This window comes from Pangasianodon hypophthalmus, chromosome 2 (genome assembly GCF_027358585.1).
Source record: "Pangasianodon hypophthalmus isolate fPanHyp1 chromosome 2, fPanHyp1.pri, whole genome shotgun sequence".
NCBI lineage: Eukaryota > Metazoa > Chordata > Actinopteri > Siluriformes > Pangasiidae > Pangasianodon > Pangasianodon hypophthalmus.
Window position 1 is genome coordinate 6,823,431 of NC_069711.1, and position 25,671 is coordinate 6,849,101.

The 25,671-nt window shown below is 37.6% G+C and overlaps 1 protein-coding gene across 1 annotated transcript in view; it reads right to left on the minus strand.

The window, feature by feature from the left end:
* The window catches only part of cntn4 (contactin 4), a 158,116-nt gene that overhangs the window by 73,894 nt on the left and 58,551 nt on the right, over window positions 1-25,671 (minus strand). The window contains exon 5 of the mRNA XM_026918278.3: window positions 20,794-20,889. Within this exon, the coding sequence (XP_026774079.1) occupies window positions 20,794-20,889 (96 nt within the window). The remainder of the gene's footprint in view (window positions 1-20,793; window positions 20,890-25,671) is intronic.

The following is a 25,671-nucleotide window of genomic DNA, read 5'->3' on the forward strand; positions in this document are numbered from 1 at the left end:
AGAATTTTCAATGCTGTGGAGAGCAGATTTAGCATATGAAGGGATAAAGCAAGTTTTTCAGTAGTCAAGTGAGAATAATGAGCACTTGTATGAGAATGTGAATGTATTCTGTAGGCAGGAAACACTTTGCTGTTGTGAAGTTAAAAAAAAAAAAAAAATCTGCAGGTTGGTGGTTGATGTGATTGGAGAACTTGAGTGCTTCATCTAAAATCACAGAAAGATTCCTAGCCAACAGATGGACTGTGCGGGAGGTGATTTTGAGATCCAGTACAGGAAAGTAGATAGCCAATTCTGTTTGTCAAAGTTGAGTTTCAGAACATACTACATGGTCAAAAATATGTGGACACCTGACCATCACACCCACATGTTGGTCTTCCCCAAACTATTACCAAAAAGTTTGAAGCACACAATTGTATAGGATGTCTTTGTATGCTCTAACATTACAATTTCCCTTCACTGGAATTAAGGGTTCCAAACAATATTCCAGCATAACAGTGCCCCTGTGCACTGTGAGCTCCATAAAGACATGGTTTCCCAAGGTTGAATTGGAAGAACTCCAGTGGCCTGTACATTGCCCTGACCTCAACCCCACTGAACACCACTGGGATAAACTGGAACGCTGACTGAGCCCTAGGCCTCCTCACCCAACATCAATAATGCCTGACCTCAATAATGCTCTTGTGGCTGAATGAGCACAAATCCCCACAGCCAAAATCTAGTGGAAAGCCTTCACAGAATAGTGGAGGGTATCATAACAGAAAAGGGGGGCTAGATATGGAATGGGATGTTCAAAAATCACATATGTGTGTGATGGTCAGGTGTCCACAAACATTTGGCCATATAGTGTAGGTCTTTATCCAAGAAGAAATGCCCAAAAGGTGATCCGATATCCCCTGACAGACTTGGGAGGTAGATAGAAGAAAAGTGACGTGAAGTGTGTGATCATCACAGCAGTGCTAGGAGAAGCCATGAGAACTGATCACTGAGCTAAGTTAGTTAGTATATCCGGAGAACAAGGGCGGACCAAGAACTAACCCTTGGGGAACTCCTGTAATGAAGATCTGAGATGATGAACTGAACCTCACCTGCTACTTGGTAGGACTGATCCTGTAGATATCAATAAAACACAGGTCAGAGTGTCCCCCCCTAGTGCTCGTGTCAGCAAGAATGGGGATGATGATCTGCTAATTCACAGGATGTAAGACCCTGCTCTGACTTGGCAATACCATCTGTCTTGGGTGATTTGATCTCAAGTGGACAGCAAAATGGGATCAAATGTGACTTGTGATCCAATCACTCAGGCCATTTGCGAAGGTGTTTGGGACGGATGTGGCCACATTTCGTTTGTATCATGAACACTAATTCCCGATGCGTCATGGACATCAAAAGACAGATTTCACAGGGAAATCTCCTAACAGGGAAGCTGTTGGTTGATTTTTTTTTTGTCTGTGACTTGGGAATTTTCCACACATCATATTAAATATGGTTGTTCAGGATATTAATACTTGTCAAACATGTGAAGTCTCTGTGCACTGCTTCTTACCATTTTCAACATGCTCTGCTCATTACTGTATAAATGTTTTTGTTTCAATGAATTGGTCTACTTATTCAGTTACTTTATTTTATTTTAATTTTGACAATATGTACAATAATATAAGACCATTTTAGAACATTACAAAAAGAGCTATTTAAAGAAATGGCATGATTAGAATATACTATATGTTGTTGCTTACAATACATTTAGCAATAATTGTTTGATCAAATGAAAAATACTGTACCGAGTTTGGTAAGGGCGTGGCACTGTTAAAAACATCATTATACAATTGGACAGTATAACTATAGAACCTATAAGTTGCATAGAAAAGACGTAACCAATAAAGCTCCAGACAAAAACTTGAACCCCTTGTCTGTTGGATGTTTTAGAAATGCAAAATGTATAGCTACAATACAGAGACACTATTAGGACTATGCCATATTTGAACCAGTTTTAAAAAGAACTCTGTAGGCTACCTTCCTTTAGACCAGGGGTGTCCAATCTTAATCACAAAGGACTGGTGTGGGTGCAGGTTCTCATTCTAGCCAAGCAGAAGCCACACCTGAGTCTACTGAAGGCCGAGGTCAAGTGATTAAACAGGTAGAATCAGGTGGAGGTCCTGCTTGTTTGGAATGAAAACCTGCACCCACACTGGCCTGCTGTGGATAAGATTGGACACCCCTGTTTTACACTATATGAATTGTAAAATGTTCTCTACGGCTTAATAAGACGTGTTTCTGCAATAATTTGAAAGATTCATACAAAGCTAATTAACTGGAGAATAAATGAACGTGTCAAGGACAGTAAAAAAATGGATGTTCATTGGAGCCGCATGTTTGTGAGGAACTGTTTTTTTTTTTAAATGAAAAAAAAAAAAAAAAAACTTGAACTCTGATCTCTGCGCTAGAGTGTGACTAAGTTTATGTTTGCAGTTTTATGTTTGCAGTTCGGGTATTACTTCCACTTTTTCCTCGCTCTCTTTCAGTTAAGAGCTACTTTTTCATGTTTGTGGCTGTTGAACGCACATGATGAGTATTTAGCTTAGAAAAAGCTGCACAAAATGCCACATCAAGTGGTTTGCTTTTGGCAGAACTGGCAACCCTCGTAGTCATGAAAAGCAATCACAAGTGGTCAGTGAAGACCCGTTTGAAAATACCAGGTGAGAAGAGCTATTTCTCTCAGCTGTCCACTTGTGATTGCAAGATGGTGCTTAACAGGCAGGAAAACAATTAATTAATATAATTAGTATTACTTTGATATATTTATACTATAATAGAGTACAATGGTATTATTGAAATTGAATACTTGTATCCTTAAAAAACAATTACATACTCTTTACATTTTTATTTAGACTATCAATGTACTCGAATCTCAAAGGTCTTTTCTTCTCTCATCCAGTCACTGACTGTATACTATACATCAATCAAATGGTCTCAGCTTAGCATCCTTTCATTCCAGTTTAGCATCAAGTTAATCAATGCAGAAAAACAATTAAGAATCGTGACAATTTGTCATCTGCTGTGACCTTCTCATGCTACACAATGCATTAGCACTAGAGCTATCCATGTGCATTTGAAGATGGATAAGTCACCGGATTGCAGTGTTTAACTTGAGGATGAGCGTCCCTGGCCCTCATGTTTAACTATTTTGGAATAAACGAAAAATAAAAAGCTCGTATAAAAAGAGGCGTCTCCTTTGCCTTCCTAGAAGGCATGAACTCCATCTAATTTGAAAAAGCACATTGAGCCTTTACATGGCCTTTACTAATTTGCTAACATCACTTGGCTATATTAATGTAAGTTAGCATGTTTTCTTCAGGTAGCTAACATTAATTGGCTAGACAGCGTGTCAAATTCTAGCTAATAATAAATATTGATTATTTATACGATATTTTACTTCTGATGAATTGATTATATAACTACATGGTGTTAGTCATGGATATGACCAGCAAACTTACAGAGACTGAATGACGTTTTTAGGCAAAATGGTATAGTTGCTTTAAAACAAAAATCATCTTCTAACAGTTTTAGATAAGTAATAAAAGTTACTTTTCAAATGAAAACATGATATTGACTTCATTTTATCAGGTAAAACAGTTTCTTTTTAATACTTGGCTATATTTAAAAGTAACAATGTTTTTTACTTTCACTTAAATACATTTTTTGGCTTCATACTTCTGCTTTTACTTGAGTAAGATTTTAACACATTATCTATACTTGCACTTAAATGTAATTTCTAAGTACTTTTTCCACCCCTAATACCAAGTCAGAGCAGTGGAGAAGACTGTGGACAAGGACACTGAGCATTCTGTGGCTTTGTGTAGAGTTTTAGTCAGTTCAAGGAGGGTATTTTTGTAGAAAGCATGGCCTTGTATTCAGGTCAGTTGGTGTCACATTGTTGAAGAGATGAAGATAGCAAAATCCAGGTTCTTGGAGCCTTATTTATGAAACCTTGGATGTATTCCAGAGTAAAAAACTATGTGTGCAGACAAAAACCAGGAAATGCTGTACACACAAAAATTAACCAGATTTATAAAACTGTGTGTACACACACCTGCATGCCGTTTCCTCTTTGAAAATCACACTCATCTCAAAAATATATGTACTTGAATGAGCTTCGAAATCCATCCGGTTACCACCCACAACTATCTACACTCCTGAGCAATGAAAATGGGCCAAGCTCAACGTGGCAAATATTAAGCTTTTAATGGTCTTAACAGCAGATCATCGGTCAGAAAATTAGCAAGAATTAAACAAATGCACTCCTGAGAGCTCCTGTGCCACATGCTGGTTTACTTTTGCTGCAGTGAACTGTTTGGGGAAAAGCTACAGTAGAAACAGGGAAATTCATTTATATAGTCTTCTTGTACATAAAGGTGAAATCATGCTAATGGTTAAAATGTTTGATGTAAAAGATCAGTGATTATTTGGTTATCTGCCACACCTTATGCAGCCCATCAAGGACCACAAGGCTTAAACATTTGAAAAAATCTAATGAGAAAGCTATCCCATACTAAGTTTCTTTATCTATTTGTTTCATTCTTGCTCATTTCCTGACCAATGATTTGAATACTTCATGAATACATAAATATAGTGTGTCCAATTCATTGCTGAGTGGAAGATAGTGGCAACAATGCGGAGCAGAAAGTAGCAAAATAAAATTGAAGTGCAAGGTTGAGGTTTTTATGTCAGACATAGAGGCGAGGAAAAAGTTATTGTCTGTTGGCCTAAGTAGTGGCATCCTAAATAAATGTACTTTAATAAATGTTAGTGCCATGAGTTCCACTGTTGGTGAAGCTTTAAAAAAGTGTTCTGACTAGAAAACCATGGCAAAGAGGTGACTCACAAAGTGTAACTGCAACTGGTGGGGAAAAGCCTGCAATTTTGTCCTCACCCAATGATATCAGAATGGCCTTAGTAATTATGAACTTGCTCTTAGCAAGTTTAAAAAAAAAAAACTGGTAAATGATTTTTCCAATTACATTAAGGTTTTGGAGTCAAATATGCAAAACACACACAGTTCCTGCTTATGATAATTCATTAACCAGCAGCCAACTGTTATCTTTTTAGTGAAAGTAATAGATCTTAACCAGCCCCAGCATCATCTCCAGTCTGCCACGTGACCCAAGTACCTCCAACTGTGGCTGATTACTCACAGCAATGGAAAAAAAATAATAAAATAAATGAATATTACAAAACTAGCATTGCTGCGGTGCCTGGGGAGCAGTTGGGGGTTCGGTGCCTTGCTCAAGGGTCTCACCTGAGTTGTTGTATTGAGGGTGGAGGAGAGCGCTGGTCATTCACTCCCCCACCTATAATCCCTGCCGGACCCATGACCTTCGGGTTACAAGTCCGACTCTCTAAACATTAGGCCACGACTGCCCCCTCTATATTAGACTTTGATTATCTACAGTCGGTGCATCTAACCCCTGTAGTCTTACAGCATTTGAATAGTGCTGTTTGGTGGGTAAGAATGTGAACATAGGCTCTAGGTCGAAGCTTAAGACCATTCTGCTATATGCAGTTCAGCACACGCCCTTACAATGTGGCTGACCCTTTCTGGACGGTAAAGCTTCAAAGTCTCATATCTGTTGCATCCAAACCATGCCGTCTGCCTTTTAGCAAGTAGCCCATCAGTGTGCTCCACAGTCATTGTAGCATCTACTAAGGGTCAGCATTTGAGACACCCATAGCAATGATGCAGTGTTTCGCTGCAAATTGCGCTTTTGATCCTGGCCTGTTCCACCACCATTAAAGACACCTGATGCAATAGTGCAACAGTTTAATTATCCAAGAGAGCGGGCATGATTGAGCTTAAGGATGGCTGGGATATCACCGACCTGTCAGCTAATTCCCTCTGGAAGGAACTGGTTGCCAAGAATCTAAGGGTCATTAAGACTATATGTGGACAGGTATGTCTCGTTTCACAAGGTTGGTCTTTCTAAAAATTGGGCTCAATTCAACACATAGCTAGTCATCATCAGGGGCAAGCAAAGATTTATGGTCCCCTAAAACTCATTCTCTCCTTCTTTTTCTATTGGCATAGTCTTCTAACAGTTCAAAAAAAGAAAACCAGTTGCACAGTAGACAGTGCATCTTTTATTCTAGTTTATTTATAGAACTGTGAATCTGCACAATTGCTTCACAGCTGAATTTAAGTGTTAATAGGCTACCCACTACCAATTATTAACTAACAGGCTAACCACAATTATTACCAGCCCATCCTATTTCAATCAGGAAGAGGTCTGAAGTAATTGGAGGCATCATATAGTTATTTGTAACGTACAATATTGCAGAATATGCTCATTGAGAAATTAATATACATAAAGAAATGAATGATTTTCATATTCAAATAGTCTATGTGACCATTGTAAGTCTGTGTAATTTGAAATTAAGTGGTGTGAGACTGGTTATTTGTGCATGGAGCTGTAATTCATACAGATTGTCACTGAATTCCTAAATAAAAACAGTTTTTTGAGCATTTATTTAATATCAGAAACACTTCAATTAAAAATGTATATATGTAAACACGCATGTATGTATGTATGTATTTATTTATTGTATTACCCTTTGCACAATATCATATTTCAATAAAATGTATTAAAATAAACAAATAAATAAACTATCATATTACAATACAAAGTATGTATGCATGGATTTATTGTATTACATTTTATTGTAATATGATATTGTGCAAAGGGTTTCCATTTATATAAGTTTACCGTGCAGACCTCTACATCAGCCAATACACAGTTATGAGAAATGCCATCATCCAGAGCAATTACTGAACGGTTAATAGGAGGTGAGAGAGCATTTATTGTCCATGACTCGTGGATAATATTTGAAGCTCATCTCCACTGCATAACTGCAATTCTCATGTGGCTGAACAGCAGAGAGTTGAGTAAACTTGATCTTGATCTAAACTGATCTCTGGCAACACTGATGAAGACGTCACTGATGAACGTGGACCACGAGCGGCAACTGTGCTGTGTAACTGCATTTACTTGCATGACTGAGTAGTGGAGAGTCATAACCTAGATCTGCTATAGTGCTGCATTATGTCTTCTAGTAGGTAAAATGACTAATAGCATCCCTCAATAATTTAATAACCCACACAATCGAGATGACACCTTCTTAAAAGCTCATAAAACATTTCGAATCCATTAACTGTGAAACTGTGTTGTTAAATCATCAACAACAGCCATTTAGGATTGTTTAGGATTTGGTTATTGTGACTTTTTAAAGTGTTTCTCCTAAATTGGCTAGTTAGGAGCTACTTTTAGCCTTGTTCCTGATGAATACAGCACCGGGGGAAGTATGTATAAAGCTGCAGTCAGTTGTTCTTAAAAAGTGTACTTAAGACTAAACAAAAAAAAAACCTTAGTTAAAGAAAAATGCAAAATAGTGTGAGAAAATATCCGTTCATTTAAAAAATCAAAAGAAGTCACAGCCAAATGAAATATTCTATTATTTCCATGCATAAAAATAGGCTGTATTAAATACCATAATCAAGTTTATATCAATAATGGTATTGCCATGGGTGGAGGTGTGTCATTGGGTGAAATTGTTCATTGTTCTGTGATTGTCCACTCCAGCAGAGCCATTCCTGGGATACAGTGCTCCTGTCAGTATAACCGCTACAGCCAGTCATAGTGTGGTTAGTAGGAGCATTACTTTATATTCCCCATCCACATTGCATCATGCTGTTTTACTCTAGAGATCAAGTGAACAGAGCCAGCCAGATGCGGAGCATCGGAAATGGTTATGCCTCAATCAACCAGAATTGCATTGTAATTGATTAGTAATTAAATCTGAGTTAAAAAAGGATAACTTCATGATCGACCTGGTGTGTCTTTATGAGAACTACATTATCATATCAATTGCAGGACAATTTTCCAAGCGCGGAAGATGGGCTGTGTGCACGTCTTTTATATCGCAGGGCTGCCAGCTTTTGCTACTCAGTTTGAGACACCTCTGAAGCACTCCTAAATACTCAGCAATACGAAGAACTCTTAAAGGCTAAAGAATTTTTTTACACTGCTCTTATTCTCAGGCCTATTTTAAATTCTAATCTAAGAATAGGCCGCAAATCGCATTGCTTCATTTGAGTAGACTACAAGTCAGTCCTGGAAAGCCAGGAATTAGCCAAGAATTAGTCTTCGAATAGAAGATTTAAGTGTATTTAACAACTGAACACCTGACTGAAGTCTACTTTAGCCTTTTTAGTTAAAAGCTAGGAGTAAAAATGTGTTCTTAGAGCAGCTCTTAGCCTGGAGTAGGAGTTAATCCTAGGAGTAAATCAAAAGCATTAAGTATGACATTGGCATTGCCTCAAATTGATCAACCACACTCCATTTTTGCATTACGAGCTGTAGGCTGGTGTAGGGGGTAGGCTGGGCTAATATGCTGTTCTTGGTCAGTTCCAGAATGAGCCAGAGCCAGAATGAAGTTCATCAAAGGATTAAAACTGAACATTTGTATTTATGTCAGTGTATTTCCTGGTGATGTTTAGTGTCGTTTTAACACGTATTTCACGGTAAAAATACTGTAAATTTTATCGGAACATACAAACACAAGTTTCGAACATAGCATTTACAGAACATCTTGTTATATTCTGCTGTGTTTGTCATCTCTCCAGAGGTGAGACCTGCACACACACACACACAGTGCAGAGTGATCCGTGGCCTCCCTCCAGATGACACTCCTGTGATCACTCTGCACTTTTTTCACCTCAACTTCTTATCACATTTGTGTGATAACTGTCCCAGCTGCCTATCATAAGTGGATGAAACAATACCATCCTGGCTCCACTGTTTATCCTGGTCACTGAAAACAGTATCTTCTAAGCCTGCTCATGGGTATTAAAAGGTTACAGCTCAGGTTCCAGGAGACGCATCTCCTGCATACTGCCTTAGAGAGATTCTACCATTCAATTTCAATGGAGACATTATTTCTGCCTTTCTCTCTAGCCACTGTATGTACATACTATAATAATAACTAATTGCCTTTACCTTCTCATAGCAAACCACTTCCTTATCCTGACTAGGCTGAATCCACATGTATTGTTTAGACTTTCTTCCATTTCACATAGAGGGTTTGTAGTATTTGGCTTGTAGTATTTGGCTCCAGTGGGAATTGCATTTGAACAGAGAACAATTAGGCTCCATGTCATAAACAGACTAAATCTGTAACTGGACATTCTCAGTGGAAATGTTGTTAAATTAGTAAATTAGCTTAAAGTTAAACATAAAGTTCTTATGTTTTAAGACTTCACATAAATATATTTGTCTTATAAAACATAACTAGTTTGTCTACAATTGTGATAATCAAACTACTACTACTACTATTACTATTACTAATAATAATAATAACAACAATAATAACAGGTTCGCCATCACTGTGATTGACATGATAGTGTATGTCAATTCTCCTACTCAAAGAGCATGGCCAATTTCATTCCCTTGAGCCTGAGCAGGATGAAGTGATTGAAAAAAGGAATGAATGAAAAAATCAATTAATGAACACCAAAAGTCTGTCTAGTACAGTGATGTTCAGGGGCATTGATGTTCATCATTTTTATATCAGCTTAAGTTTTTTCACATGGATATAGTTGATGCTAACATAGATTGATTCACAACTGGTTTTCCTGACCGTTGGTAAATCCTTTCCTTTAAATGGAAACTCAGCTGAAGTGGTTCTGGTGCTTCATGGCGGCTTAACTGCTTACTAAGACCACTTGTGCTGTTTCTTCCTTTGTCACCCGTCTGTAGTTTCTCTGTCGCAGTGTGTGCTTAATATATACCAGGACTAATGAGCTTTATCCATTACAGGGTCAATGTGCTGCAAAAAAGAAAATCTTGGTTTTAAATTTTGGCTTACTGACCATATTGCAATTGATATATCCAACTGATGCCGCAAAACACAAAATAAATTCTCTGAATAAAGGTTCAGACATTTTAATTAGGCTACAACGCTCATGACATAAATACAGCACTGACTTGATTTATTTCATGTCATTTATCTCTGATTCCTGTCCAAAATGCTACATCAACAGTTCTATACATTGGGATCCATATGGGATCTTCAAGGTTTGTACTGAAACATGATTTGTCCAGAAGCAGAAGTCTTTGCTTTGAGGACTCCCTAGAGGGGGCCGTCACACGCTGACAAAATACGATTCGCATTATAAGCTGGACTGCTGGGGTTGCAAAAAAGGCTGCAGGGAAGTCAACAAGGAATGAAAAGGAAAGTGGATCTTAAACGATTTGTGCAAATTCATAGGCAGTGTGTGGGCGGATGCGGGTATGAAAAAGTCATGAAAATCCACAGAGAAAAAAAATTATTGACTCGAAAAATGGAACTGTCTCATACCTAACAAGCTACGGCTGTAGGTGCTGGTAAGGTCTGTTGATTGATCACAGTGTTGGGTCTTGCTATGTTTGGTGTTAACTGCTGAAACAACAACAACAACAACAACAACAACCACAAAACATCTGGCTAGTAGAAAATTGCTTGTTGTTTCTAGCACCACGGTAGTTGCATCATCTTAGCCGCAATTTAGCGAATACCCAGAAACCACTGACTGTTAGCTCGTGAACATACTCACTCACTCCAAATGACAGGAGGATGCAAGCATTTGGTGAACATTCATATTTGGAAACATTTTGGGCAAACTAAGCCTACTCAAAGCATGCACTTAACTGATGCAATACAAGCTTTCATCCATGAGTGTCCATCTTGATATTTAATGCTGTGATTATGATATTAAATAGCAAACAAACAAACAAACAATTCTGAAAGACACCAGGAAATAAAAGTGCTCTGAAAGATTGGTGTTAAAAAAAATTCACTCTTCCCTTACAAGGCTTGCAGGGTTTTAAAATCTAAGCCTGTCATCATGATGTCACTGAAATGATGACCTCTGACCTGCAGTTTTGATTAAAATTATTATTTTAAAACGTTAGTAGACTAAAAATTGTGTGGCGTTCTATATCACATTAAAGGTGGAAAAAGATCTGACATGATTTAGCTTGGTTTAATTTTTTTTTTTTACATCACAAAAACCTGCAGGATGGTGTAGTTTTTTTTTTTTTTTTTAATCCACTGTATATTCATCCTTTTATTTAACCAAAAAAGATTAAACCGGAGTAACGATGGGTTTGTTTTGCACTACGCCATATCACATATCACTAATAAAGCTTAATGGCGAGCCACACCCATTTGCGGCTTGTTCTAATTTCATGTTATCAGCATCAATGTCCTTCCTGAATTTGAATATAGACACAGCTGCCTGATTGTCTCATGTTAATAATACATGTAAAGCTTGTTGTGACAGCAATATGCATTTTTAATTATGCCACTTGGGATTATATGAGCTTGCTGCATGATGAAAAGAATAAAAACAACAAGGGTGGATGACAGTTCATCTGCAGCTGAAACACATGTTTCCTAAATCTTTTGATGTCTAAAAAAGGTTTAAATAAAGGTTTCGTTTGGATAATATTTTTAATTATTTCACAAAATGTGTCTTAAAAACATAATTATAAATTTCCACCAGACTTTTACTGGATTTACCTTTCCTCTGACTGAAACTTAAATTATGTTCTATTGCGCTATATTATTCCTTTGTACCCCATGTAGGAAGCACATACTGTATAATAATTTGTGATTAAATCTAACTGGGCTTCAAATATTTCTGCAGGTGCATAAAAGCAAATTTAAATTTTTGTTTTAAAAATTTAAGACAACGATATTATTTTCTTCTTGTTATTTTCCCTTGTTTAAGAATGTCATAGTGTTCTAATGTTCATTCTATCAGTAAAAAATAATAGCAAGCCTTGAATTAGTAGTTTTAATGATCAACCTTCATGAAAAATGTAACAAAAACATTACCTTAAACTGCATTATCTCATATTTCATTTCATTTCTGACTATAATAAAGTTAACGTGTCTTAAAAAACATAATTAAAAAAATAATTACAAATCTAAAAAAAAAAACAAACGAACAAAAAAACAACGACGAAAAAAAATAAATCTGTAGTTGAGAATAATTATGAACTCGAGCGATACAGAACTGTCACAGCCAGAATTCACAGACCATGCTGACAGTGCTGGCATTTCTACCTCTGTGATTTTCTTTCCTTCTTTCTTTTTTTCCCCCAGTGTTTCTATGGACATCTGGTAGGGTTCAAGGGGGGAAAAAAAAGTGTTTTCTGGTTTAGGCCATTCCCACTTTAGATTTAAATCCGAATACAGATACAGCTTTGGATATTTGGATCACTAAACAGATACAGATACATACAGCATAGTGGCATTGCATTACATTACACTCCTAATTTAGACACATGCTGAACGAAAATGAAGATGTGTGAGAGACCACAGTGTTATACAGAACAGCCAAAGACTTGCTGCTGTTACATTTTATAAACAGGTTTACATAACAGGTTTGATGAAGCTGTGATCAGGCCCTGGCAACTGCATGTGTATCTGATAAAAGTGTTTGCCAAATGTGAACGTAGATGCAAATGCCAAGGTTTAAAGAAACACTTTACTGAAATTACTAAGGAAGTGTACAGACACGAAACTGGGCTCCAATCAGAAAAGAGCAATTCTATATGGCTACATCAGCATTTTGAGATGAATTATTCTTTAAATATGCAGCATTCTTTCTTCTTAGCAAGTAGAGTACACCATGCAAGACTGAGGTTCGACTTCCAGATCACCAGGAAGCGCGATTTCAATAATAGAAAGAGACTGAGAATAAAACGAGACATTTTACACAACTTTGCTCAAGGCCCAATTCCTTCTTTTTGTATCTTTCTCCTGATAAACTACACAGCCATGTGCTCTCTCTTGGCCCCCAGGTCTGCTGTCCATGAATAGACTGACTCTTCTGTCCTCTTTATTTTCAAAAAAAGAAGAAAAAATGCCTTTGCTACATCTAAAAGCTCCTTACTTAGGAAATGGGGACTGGATATAGTAGATGGCCACATGAAGGATGGTAATTGAAGAATACAAAAAGCATGGATGGGTCATATGTATGCGTGTCTGGGTGTGTGTGTGTGTGTGTGTGTGTGTGTGTGTGTGTGATTTTAGAGGAGGTGGAAGACATTCTCATAAACAACTGTGTGTTAAAAAAGGGGGAAAAAAGAGTCCTGCTCACATCATTCTGGTTTATATGCATATGTATACACACACACACACACACACACACACACACACATATATATATATATATATATATATATATATATATATATATATATATATATATATATATATATATATGTGTGTGTGTGTGTGTGTGTGTGTGTGTGGGTGTGTGTGTGTAAGTGTGTGTAGGTAGGGACTCCCTTTGCTCTCAAAACAGCCTCAATTCTTCATGACATGGTCGTACCATCTGTGTGCCTCAGCAGAAATCAAAATTCATCAGACCAGGTGACATTTTTCCAGTCTTCAACTGTCTAGTTTTGGTGAGCCTGTACCTACTGCAGCCTCAGCTTTCTGTTTCTCTTCTGTTTCTGTTCTGACAGAAGTGGAACCTGACGTGGTCTTCTGCTGTTGTAGCCCATCTGCCTCAAGGTTCGACATGTTATGCATTCTGAGATGCTTTTCTGCTCATCACAATTGTACAGAGTGGTTATCTGAGTTGCTTAGACTTTCTGTCAGCTTGACCCAGTCTGGCCATTCTCTGCTCTCCTCTCTCATCAACGAGGCGTCTCCGTCTGCAGAACTGCCGCTCACTGGATGTTTTTTCTTTATGGCACCATTCTGAGTAAAGGCTAGAGACTGTTGTGCATGAAAATCCCACGAGATCAGCATTATCTGAGATACTCAAACCAGCCTGTCTGGCACCAACAATCATGCCACGGTCAAAATCACTGAGATCACATTTTTTTCCCCATTCTGATGGTTGATGTGAACATTACCCGAAGCTGCTGGCCTGGATCTGCATGATTTTATGCATCGCACTGCTACCAGGTTGAGGTCAGGGCTCTGTGCAGGCCACTCACTACACCAACCACATGCTGGAACTGATCTCTCTCTCTTTTTCCCCGCGCTGAGGGTTGAAGTGAACAATTCCCGAATCCGACGGCCCGTATCTGTATGATTTTATGCTCTGTACTGCTGCCATATGATTGGCTGATTAGATAATTGCATGAATGAGTAGGTGTACAGGTCCTAATAAGGTGCCGTATGTATGTATATATATATATATATATGTATGTATGAGAGAGAGAGGGAGAGGGAGAGAGAGAGAGAGAGAGAGAGAGACATAGCACATAGCACTAGCATATGGTTATTTTATTTGTATTCAAATTTGTAAGTACTTTTATACCACAGAATATACAATATAATATTTAAGTTTTTTCTTTTTTTACTGTGAGTGCTTTTGTTACTGCAAAATATCCCACGGTAGTGTAAAAAGAATGCACTTAAGGGTAGATTTCTTCCAAAAACCTTAAAAACTAGATTAATGCCAACAGGTCAATACAGCAGACAGTTCTGTGCCTAAACCTATATTCAGCTCATAATCAGTTGTTTTTGTAAGTGACAGAGTGTTCCTGAGTTCACTCCCACTGGCACCAACACACACACACACCCAAAGACACACACACACACACACATACCGACACACTATGAATTCAAATTAAAATTCCCAAATTAAACCAGTGAATTAGTAATGAAGACCACTTAATTATATCCTTAACGCTGTCTGATTATATGGCAAATAATGTACTCGGTGCAAGTCCAGATGTTGGATACAAGTTACATGATCCATGTAGCAATTTGTTTCTCACCAGCATAACAAATCTACGATTGTGACATTTGCTTTCAAACATCAGTTCATACACAGCCAAATTGGCATTAATTCAAACCATAGTGTGATCAAATCCTCTAACTAAGCATTTTATGCTTTGTAGTCCCTACTGACTTCTTTCACCTTTGTGAGAGAAACAGTCATTTCATATAAGCATCTTGAGTTTTGACATCTGTTTGAGCATTGATCAAGTTCCTTTCTGATTAAGGATCAGCAAGTATTATAGATGTTTAATAACAAGCAGCCAGACATTAAGAGTTTCTTTCCATAGATATTTTCACTTTGTGTTTTTATCAATGGAATTTATACACTAATGCCTAAAGGTTTGTTGACATCTGACCATCACACCCATATGTGCTTGTTGAACATCCCATTCCATATTTAGCCCCTCTTTGCTGTTATAATAACCTTCTAGGAAAGCTTTGCACTAGATTTTGGAATGTGGCTGTGGGGATTTGCTCATTCAGCCACAAGAGCATTAGTGAGGTCAGAAATTGATGCCGGGTGAGTAGGTCTGGCGTGTAGTCGGTGTTCCCATTTATCTCAAAGGTGTTCAGTGGGGTTGAGGTCAGAGCTCTGTGCAGGCCACTCTTCCACGTCAACATTGGCAAGCCTTGTCTTCATGGACCTCTCTTTGTGTGCAGGGGCACTGTCATGCAGGAACATGTCCGGGCCCCTTAGTACCAGTAAAGGGAAATCTCAATGCTACAACACACAAAGACATTCTAGACAACTGTGTGCTTTCAACTTTGTGGCAGCAGTTTGGGGAAGAACCACATATGGGTGTGACAGTCAGGTGACCACATACTTTTGGCCATATAGTGTAGCTCATTAGTCACTACACAGATGCACTAACTATGACTGATCGCATTACAAGCAAACATATTAACGGGCTAAAAGATGATTTTTTTTGGAAATGCATCATTCGCCATATCTGTTTTTAACAAAATATTGTTACATATCCTTACAGAATTAAAGCCCTGCACCACTAGCAATGAACAGGTGCCAACTGCTGGTTTGTTTTTTGTTTGACATAACAGCATGTTAAAACTTCACATCTGAAGGCTTCTCATTGTGCAAGCCCAGGCACATCCAGTGAATCAAGAAGGCCCTGATCACAGCCCCTGCAGCCAGTTTTACATACTCTACACATTATATTTATTCTTCTAGAAGAAGAAAAAAAAACCTCTCTGCATCCAAATGAATTTTCATCTAATCTACAAGGACAGCTCATGGAAATGTGAACATGAAAAAGGCGACAACAAACAACGAGAGGACAAATTGGATATCTCAGCAACTGTAATACATGAAAAGTCCCAGACACATCTTGACAAGTACTTCAAATTTACAAGTGAAAATTGCAATCAATGCAGAAAAACCAAGCTATTATCATTGAAGAGGATGTTTTATTTGCTTCTTACTACTTCTTGTCATCAAAAAATAGAACCATTTGCAATTTGTTCTCCTTATATTTAATTGGTACAGTTTATAATGCACAAAGCTTTCAGATTTTTCCCTTCTCATTCTCTAGTTCTCAAATTCGAAGCAGACCCATGCCAAGACCACACACAAAATACTGTGACCCAGACCACAAGATCAAGACTCCAAATCTGACTGTTGCCAAAATTGTGTGATTTGTCCACTTAAGTTAAATTAAAATAAAATATTTTTATATTTTTATATAAAATATGTTATATCAAGCCTGCTGGGAAGTTCATGGATTCAGCAAAGTTTACAGAAGGCCATTAAACTTTTTTTTTTTTAGTAATGATTTCACTTGTTTATGATTCCACATATTACTGGAGCTACAAATCAGTGAAGAAAACTGTGCATGTCCATCACTTGCTATTTTCCCCGCATCCTTTAGACTTAAAAACTTCGGCCCCCACTGGCCTGAAGCATTTTCAATCTGAGTGGGTTTTTGAAAATGGTTTGGTTAATGCTGTGGTGTTATGGCATAATGTTAATGTGTTATCACTTAATGTTTTAGAGCTTTTTTTTAAAAAAATATTATTTCCACAAATGTAGTGTTTTTAGATGTGCCATTTCTGGTAATGTTTTGTTTTTGCCTACAGTATTTGTGTGGTGCCTTAATGGTGTAGACAGAATGAAGACAGATAAAGAAAAGACATTGGACTAAATGAGAGGGAAGGCCAGAATAAATAGTATAAAGTAACCTCTGTGGCTTTTCATCACTGGAGAGACCTGAGGATGTTGTAGAGCTTGAAAAGTTATGAGACGAGTAAGTTTTACTTCTGCTGTGCAGCCAGAGCTGGCCTTAAATTGACTAAAGGGATAATCTCTCTTTCAAGCAAAAACTAACTAACTGACCAATCAATCAATCAATCAATCAATCCCATCCACATCACATTACAGGCTGTTAACATAAAACACCATATAGCATAAGTGGTTGTGAGAAAAAACACACATACGAAGTAAAGGCTGGGGTTGATTTCTTTCAAGCCCAGACTGTAGATTCAGTGCCTGTTGTGTAAGGTGATTACACGTCGTGAAAAAACTCCTAGATCTGCTGTCCACTGGGGCTAATGTATTTCTATATATCTATTAATTTATCAGCAGTAATTGAGAAGGTGCATGCAAAATAAAATATTAAGCATAAATATGAATGAGGTAAATTACCTAAAAAATTAATTAGATTTTTTTTTTTTCAAAATGCCTTTGAGGAGATAGTGAAGGTAATAAAAAAATGAAACATAAATTGTGTGGTCCTTGGTTTGAATGAAAGAGCTGGCTAACGGCAAGTACATTTTTTCCGTTTAGCATGCTGTTCGGATGAGATGGATTTCTGAAAAGCCTGTCAGTTTGTAGGCTGTTATAACGGTAAACTTGATTCATTCAATCATCATAAAATTCATTCATTCAATCATTCTGACTATGGTTTCAGCCTAGAAACTACCAAAAAATAACAAAATAAATCAATTGATATTAATTATGAATAAGAAAGGACATGGCATGCTGCAGCCACTCCACTACATTTTACACCCTGTGCAAGTTATGCTACAGGGCATCAGATTATAATAAACATGACTTTTCATTGCATTTGATTAAATAGGCTAATTTTTTAGTTATGTTTGTAATATTTTCACTGATATGCTCAGTAGCAATGTGACCTTTCTCAAAGCCTGCGTTATGACTGACAGTCACTGCTGCAGGAAGGCTTCAGATTGAAATGCAATGCTTAGATTTTGGGTCTAGACTGCAAAATATAGTATTAATGTTGTATTTTGTAGTGTTTCTAGCCAGAAACAATGTGCCTGCAGCATGTGGCAAGAAAGAATCTGAGTGAAAAAATAAGCTGTGTGTGCCCCTAGAGTAAAAGAGAGTGCACTGTAAAATAGTGTTTACAAGCAAGGAGGAAACTTCGGCTAATTTACTCTCAGCTTGTTAGCTAATAACTTCAAAAAATAAAACAAAACATTTTCATTCGCAACTCGGTATGCCTTAATACTGAATGAAGACATATGACAGGTAGACTAACAATCGGCAATGATGGAAATTTTACATCCCTGTCCATCATAGCAATAGATAATGATTAACTGTAGTGCAACTCCTGATCATTTCTTCCATATGCAAATACAGTGTTAACAAAGACATGAGAAAACAGTTGAAATGTGTTTCGTCTTTAAACGTAGATGTTGTTCTCATTATTGCTGATGCACCAGATAAATTTAAACGCATTTAATCTAGATCAGTAAATATTACAAAGGCATAAACTAAGCAGAACCAAACAGCCACAACTAAAAAAGAATGCCTTTCTGCAACAGAAGTGTTTTTTTTATGTGCATCACTGCCAACATCAGTAAGCTCCTAATACGCATGCTACCATCCTGCTGGATTAATTAACTACAGGCTATTAAATTGATATGACTGTGTTAATGATGACTTGGAAGGTGGAGGGAAGCAGAGCGATGAGGCTAGTGTTACAGAAGGATGGTAGGGATTTTTTTTTTGCTAAGGACAAATTGGAAGAATGCACTACTGAATATGGAGCAGTTAGATGCCTGTTCGAGAAAGACTGGAGGAATATGCTCATACACAACACTTTCAGGGAGCTGCGGGACATTTTCTAAAATACAGCCACAAATTCAAAACACAATGGCCAATATGAAAACACATTCACAGCAATGGTAACATATTGTTAGTGTAGTGTTACTGCACACTGGAACACCTTTCTGAATAACCAAAGCTCAGCTGTCTTTTCTGACAAAGCCATTACTGCAAAAAATTAAAATGCACATTTTCCTGGAGTTCACTCTCATTATAATGGCATGAAAAACTTTTTGCATGCTACACAGTGCCTCACATTTGAGCACAATTTTCATAACAAACTCTCAAGACATTTAAGAATAGTGAAACATAAAACGCATGAACGAACACTGACCTAAGGGGAACAAACACTAAAGAGCTTGTCTCTACACTTGTATAGTAGAACACCAGAGAAAAAAAAAGAGAACAGAAAGTCCAAAAACAAGCATGGAATGACAAATGGACAACAACAAATGGAACTGAGAACAATGTCTAAAATGCTTTAGAAAAATGTCTAAATATCATTTTTTCATAGCGGGTATAAAGAAAACTGAAGCTGAAGCTGAAATTCAGCCAAGTGTATAAGGACACATAATGCTCTTATTTTTACTGCAAAAAAAAAAAAGCCACATTATAATTTTATTGTACAACAGCACAGGTTCAGTCAAAGAGCTTCCAAATGCTATTACTGGGCGTAATTAAAGACATGTTTTTGTTAACCCATGTACTGTAAAAAGGACAAAAAAATAGAAGCATAAATAAAGGATTTAGAGGTAGAGAATGAAGAAGAGTAGGAAGAACGCTGTACTAACTTTCCCAACAGGATTCTTAGTCCCTGATCTAGTGAACCAGCATGAGGAGGTGTAATTGATAGCAACTTCAAGGCACTTCTGCAAGTCGCTCTGGATAAGGGCATCTGCCAAATGCCATATAAACGTAAATGTAAGAAGACTATACACAAGGAGGAGGCTTCAGGATAACACCATGCCATTACCCATGATTTATCCACACGAGAAAGCTTTTTCCATTATTGTTTGGCTACGAAGATTGATACATCATATTGCATGGGATATATTATTTCTTTCATGCCTATGCAATTTTCTTGTCAGTGTACACAACTCTTGTTTTTCTTATTTTACCCTCAATAGAGAAATGTATTAGGACACTCGAGAGCAGAGACAACATCCTAAAGAAAACATACTGAAAAGGAAATGCTTTTGCGTATCTATTTAGCTAGGCTAGTAAAATGTTTATGGGAATTTATGGTCATATTTTTATTTATGGCCGCACAGATGTTATATATGTGTGATCTGCTGAATTAAAATGATAGGCAATTTAAATTTAGTTAAAAATCTTAAAGGTAATCATTATTTTAGTGTTGTAATGTTTTCAACATTGTTTCCAAGGTTTAAAATGGCTAAGTCTATTGGGTTTAGTGATGTAATCTGAAATGTATTTGTGAAATAATACAAGCTCCAGCCTTATTTCACACAAAATTTAGAAGAAATCTAAGGAGCAAGCTGGCTTTTTCACAAGGGAAAGCCCAAACAAAGACAAATTGTCAATTAAAACTTAAATTCTTAAGGTCAGCTACGGCTACTAACTCTGACCTTCGCTCTACGCTAACAGCTGCTAGCTATTCAACAAGCTAGCTATTTAGCACGGTAGATACCAAGCTAATATTGCTTTGTACACTGTGGCATCGTTTAAAGGAAATTCTGTGTGCAAGTTGAAAATCAACGAAAGCTCACAATCAACTACAAATCTGCAATCATTGTATCATCTACTTGTGCTGCAAGTGGCCACTTCTGTGACAGAGCTATTACACAGGAAGCTGATGAGGGCGTATTGAAAACATTATTGGACACACTGTTAGAAATGAAGGTACTGACCTCCTGAGTGAGGAGGTGGGCCACACAGAAGCACCACCCCCTGTCCCTCCCTCACAGACACCGCACTTCGCCGATGAGTCCTGAAGTTCTCCAGATCTGAAAGAAACAGAAGGAAATTCATGAATAATTCACTCGTTTCTAAGGCCAAAACAGAGAGACAAAAAATTCAAAGGGCATATAAAAAGATTAACTTTGAAAGTAAGTGGGAAAAAAAAGACAGTAAACTCTGACTGATGCAAAAATAAATAAAAAAATAGATTTGTTATTAAATTAGTAACCTACTTTTCACTGGGTGGTGTGAGGTGATCTGGGAGAATAACAGAGAATAGAACTCATTGGAGACTAGTTGAGTATATAAATAGTTGTGTTGTTTCTCAGAGTTTGGGCCTTGGTGCAGTGTGCACAAATACAGTAAACAGTCTTTCCCCTGACTGAGGGATATATCACCACCCATGGCGTGGGTTTATTAAGAAATCCTGCTGGTGCAGCCTCTATCCAAGCTAGAATGGATATAAATGGTTAAAGACTAACTTTGGCCCGTCAGTGTCTATAGCGTCTTAGCCACATGGATATCCTGCGTGCAGAATATTATACGCATCAGTCAGAGTGCTCATTTATGAGGACTTTTTTTTTTTTTTTTGGAAACCAAAGTCTAATGTCTGCACTGTGGACACCTGACACGAAAATGCTACCAGTGAATGAAATCTCTAAATGAACAACACATTCTCACAAATTTTTTAATCTCCATGACAACTTGTCTAGGAAGAGCAGGGAGTGTTAGTTTTTATGACAATGTGTTAGTCTGATGTCAGTGGTACAACTGAGAACTTCTTTTAGCCATCTTTAGCAACAGTATTGTTTTTGATTTAATTATTGAAAAGATCATTTAAACCAACTTGATTAATGTGTCAATAATAATAATAATAATAATAATACTGAGAGACAATGATCTGAACTACAGCTGGTTCTGCACATCTGTTCTAAAATATAATCAATTAGGAAACAAATTTGGAAAGAAAAACAGGTTCTAAGGCTTAATGATTGAGTGTTTTCTTTTTTCTTTCCTGTTTTGTGCACCTGTCCTATGCAACATCTTAGCAGACTTGCACGAATGAAAGTAACATACAACCAAAGACCCTTTATCTATGAGAAAAGATCTGTAATTATTCATGAAAGTGTCAGTGGGTGTGGAATTTCTTACCGTGAACACACTGTTTACGTAAACTGTTTTCAAATGATGCATTTAGCTAGACCATCACAGTTTTATCAAATAGACGTATTTCAGACAGTATTATTCTGCATGTCAGTAGACTACTGAAGCCTCTTGGACCTCAGACAGCTTCCTTGGTTGTCCCCTCGTGACATCAGTACATAGCTGATTGGTTAGTTTGTTGCAGTAAGCCTGTCTCTATTCCATATAAGTCCTCAGAGCAAAGACTGAATCACTGCTGCAAAAAAAGTGCAGAAGTTGCAAAAGAGCCTCAAGCTTGCATGATCTATGACATTCCCAACTCTCAAACATAAAAATGAAACTCTTTGTCATCTACCATATAGTTTTATGGCATTCAACAGACTGATTAAATGAAGGTGAAATCAATAACAGCCCCCAAGCAGGCGAGCATGCTTGGAATCCACTGTACCTCCATGACAGCGGTATTTTGCCAAGCATAAGTCACACATCAATGGGTTTAATGGCTCCCCTATTTATCAGCTCCCTTATGTGCTTTATTCATCGCAGGTTTGCTGTCAACCATTACGAAGCCATTTCAAAAGGACTTTAGAAACTGAAATTACCTTTACCTCTGGAACTCTTTTTTTTTTTTTAACTACTCAAACTAGGTGATGTTATTTTTTTTCATGTCATTTTTGTCCTTCAAATCTTGGATGAAGCTAATTCATAGAGATACAGCATGCAAGGATGGATGCCCTCGGATGTCTCAGCTGGGGCGTTTAATTTCAGAACCTCGCAGTGTTCTTTAGGAAGGAGTGAGCAGTTATTAGAAGGATGTTACAGCGCAATTATGAAATAAAATGGACGAGAATAAGACGTGTAAATGACATTTGAAGTAAAACCACTTAGTCACATCATACTGTTCTGGGCCAGAAAAAGCATCAGAGAGCAAAACTGATTTGCTTATTTCACTCTCTCATAACTTCAGCGAAAAAAAGAATCAGCTCACATTTGATCCCTACCACAGGGCGTACTTAAGGTACTTAAAGCACTTGAATGTGATTTTTTTTGAAACGTAAGATGCGGAAAACTTGGAAAATACTGTAACTTAGAGCAGGGGTGTCAAACATAACCCGGGGCCCAGGACCAGCCCAGTAGAGCTTCTAATTCAACCCACCAAATAAACCAAGAAACTGTGTTCTACAGTAAATTACAGTAATCTTGTAAAGCATAATTGAATTAAAAGATTTGGGGAAAAAGAGCTGGTTATAGCTGTTATTCCACTAGGGGCAAAATAGAACAATACACTCAGGCTCCTAAACTCATAAAAGCTACTGAAGCTACAACAGGCACCAAGCCACCAAATGTGGGCAGTTGATGATTGGGTTTGGGTGATGCCTCAGTGTAGCCTCAGATTCCTGTTCTTGGCTGATAGCACTGGAACCTGATGTGGTCTTCTGCAGTTGTAGCTCATCTGCCTCAATGTTTGACACATTTTGTATTCTGAGATTTTTTTTTTTTTTTTTTTTTTTTTTTGCTCACCAAGGTGTTAAAGAATGGCTATTTGAGTTACCATAGCCTTTCCTGTCAGCTCAAACAAGGTGTTTCTGCCAACAGAGTCAATGTTCTTTGATTTTTTTTTTTTGCACTGTTCTGTATAAACTCTAGAGACTGTTGTGTTTGAAAATCCCAGGAGACCAGCAGCTTCTGAAATATTCAAACCACCCTGTCTAGCACCAACAACAATGCCACGGTCAAAGTCAGTGAGATCGCATTTTTCTCCATTCTGATATTTGATGTGGCCATTACCACTGACCCGAATCTGCATGATTTCAAGCATTGCACCGTTGCTGCCACATGATTTCCTGGATTCCATAATTGCATGAATGAGCAGTAGTACAGGTGTTCCTATTAAAGTGAGTGTATTGCTGGGTTATCCTCATGCTCATGCACTTATCTACACTGAAAGCCTTTTTTTAAGTGTTTGTGCACTGAGAATGTACCTTTCAGATAAATGCTGATAAATGAACGTATTTAAGACGAGCTGTTGATGTGTTGCTGGTCTGCTAAACTGATTTTTTTTACATCATTCGCTTAGACAAAAGAAACTCCCTGAAAATATATGCCACAAGAAAAATAACTTTGAAAGTTATTAATATAATGATTTGACTTGGCGCAAAGATTCCAGAGCAGCCCTCCATGGATCAGTACTCGCAATTGCACATACCTCTATAGGCCTAAGACTTACACCTGCTCTACTTCACGTTATCTGATTATTTATAATGCTCAGAAAATGGCAGTTTACTGCAGGCTGGAAAAAAGTCCCGGTATTCCATTTTGATGCATTGCTACAAACCATGCAAACGGTGTTTGATGCAAGAGCATTTAAATATAGTGAATACAGATAGTGCCTCACTAAGAAGAATGCTTGCAACATCATTTTTTTGTGCTATTATAACCTTATTTGTTAGCAGAATATCCCTCCACATATATGTAATGGGATGCTAAATTATAATTAATAAGCTTTATGCCATATCATTTGAAAGCTACACTTGTATAGCATTAATACAGCATAAGAAAAGCCTTGAAATTAAAGGAGAAAGGTCTTTTTAAACCATTTTGTACATAGGAAATTATATTAAGTTCAATTTTAAATCCGCTTGTTTATTGTAAGTGCCTGAAGAATACATGTAACACTAGCACTTAAATAACCTAAGAACAAATAGATGTCTGATAAATTAAAGGGAAAACAAACCCAACATAATGTATTTTATTAAGGTGTTGGGATTCGGGAGAAATCCCAGTGGCCTGGCCTGTTTAACACGATTTGGCCTTTTTAAAAAATGTATTACTATTTTTTTTTGGCCTGCAGTGGTAGGAGATGCCGCAGTTCCTAGAAATTATGTTTGGTCCGTATAGGAAAACATGATGGCTTAATAAATCATGATCCCACAAGCCTTGTAAAACTATTGGTCATCATTCACTTCATCTCCATGCGGCTTCTGTAAACAAAAGCAACGTGATGCACTGAAGAATTGACAAGATACCGCCAGGTGGAGCAGACAGGGAAAAGGCCTGAGCAAAAAGCCCTCCAAGAGCAGAGGGTGAAGACAGCCTTTCCTGTCAGCTCGAACAAGGCGTTTCTGCCAACAGAAATGCTCTTTGGTCAAAGCCACTGAGATCACATGTTTTCCCTCATTCTGTTGTTTGATCTTAGCATTAACTGAAGCTCTTGACCTGTGCCTATACAGTATTATGCATTATACTGCTGCTTCCTGATATGCTGATAAGATATTTGCATGAATGGGCAGATCAGGTGTGGTCAAGAGACTTAGGAGGAGGTCAAGTGTTTCAAAAGTTGTTGGGGCTGTATGAGGCGGCCTGCGCAGGTTAGAGTCTCCTAGTCTTGTTTTTCATCCCAGTCTAGCTCTGGCCACTAGAATAGCTGTATTATGTCTTGGCACAGTTTCCACAAGCTACTAGAACTGTACTGGAGGGATGAAACACCATTCCTCCACTAGATAATCCCTCAACTAGTGTTTTGATGATAGTAGTGGAGAGACTGTCTAACACGTTAGTCCAAATTCTTCCATAGGTATTCAACTGGGTTGAGATCTGGTGGCTGTGAAGACTAAAGTATGTAGAAGATGATGGACCACTCTCAAGAGGTAGAAATGTTTCATCATCAGTCAAAATAACTTTGTATT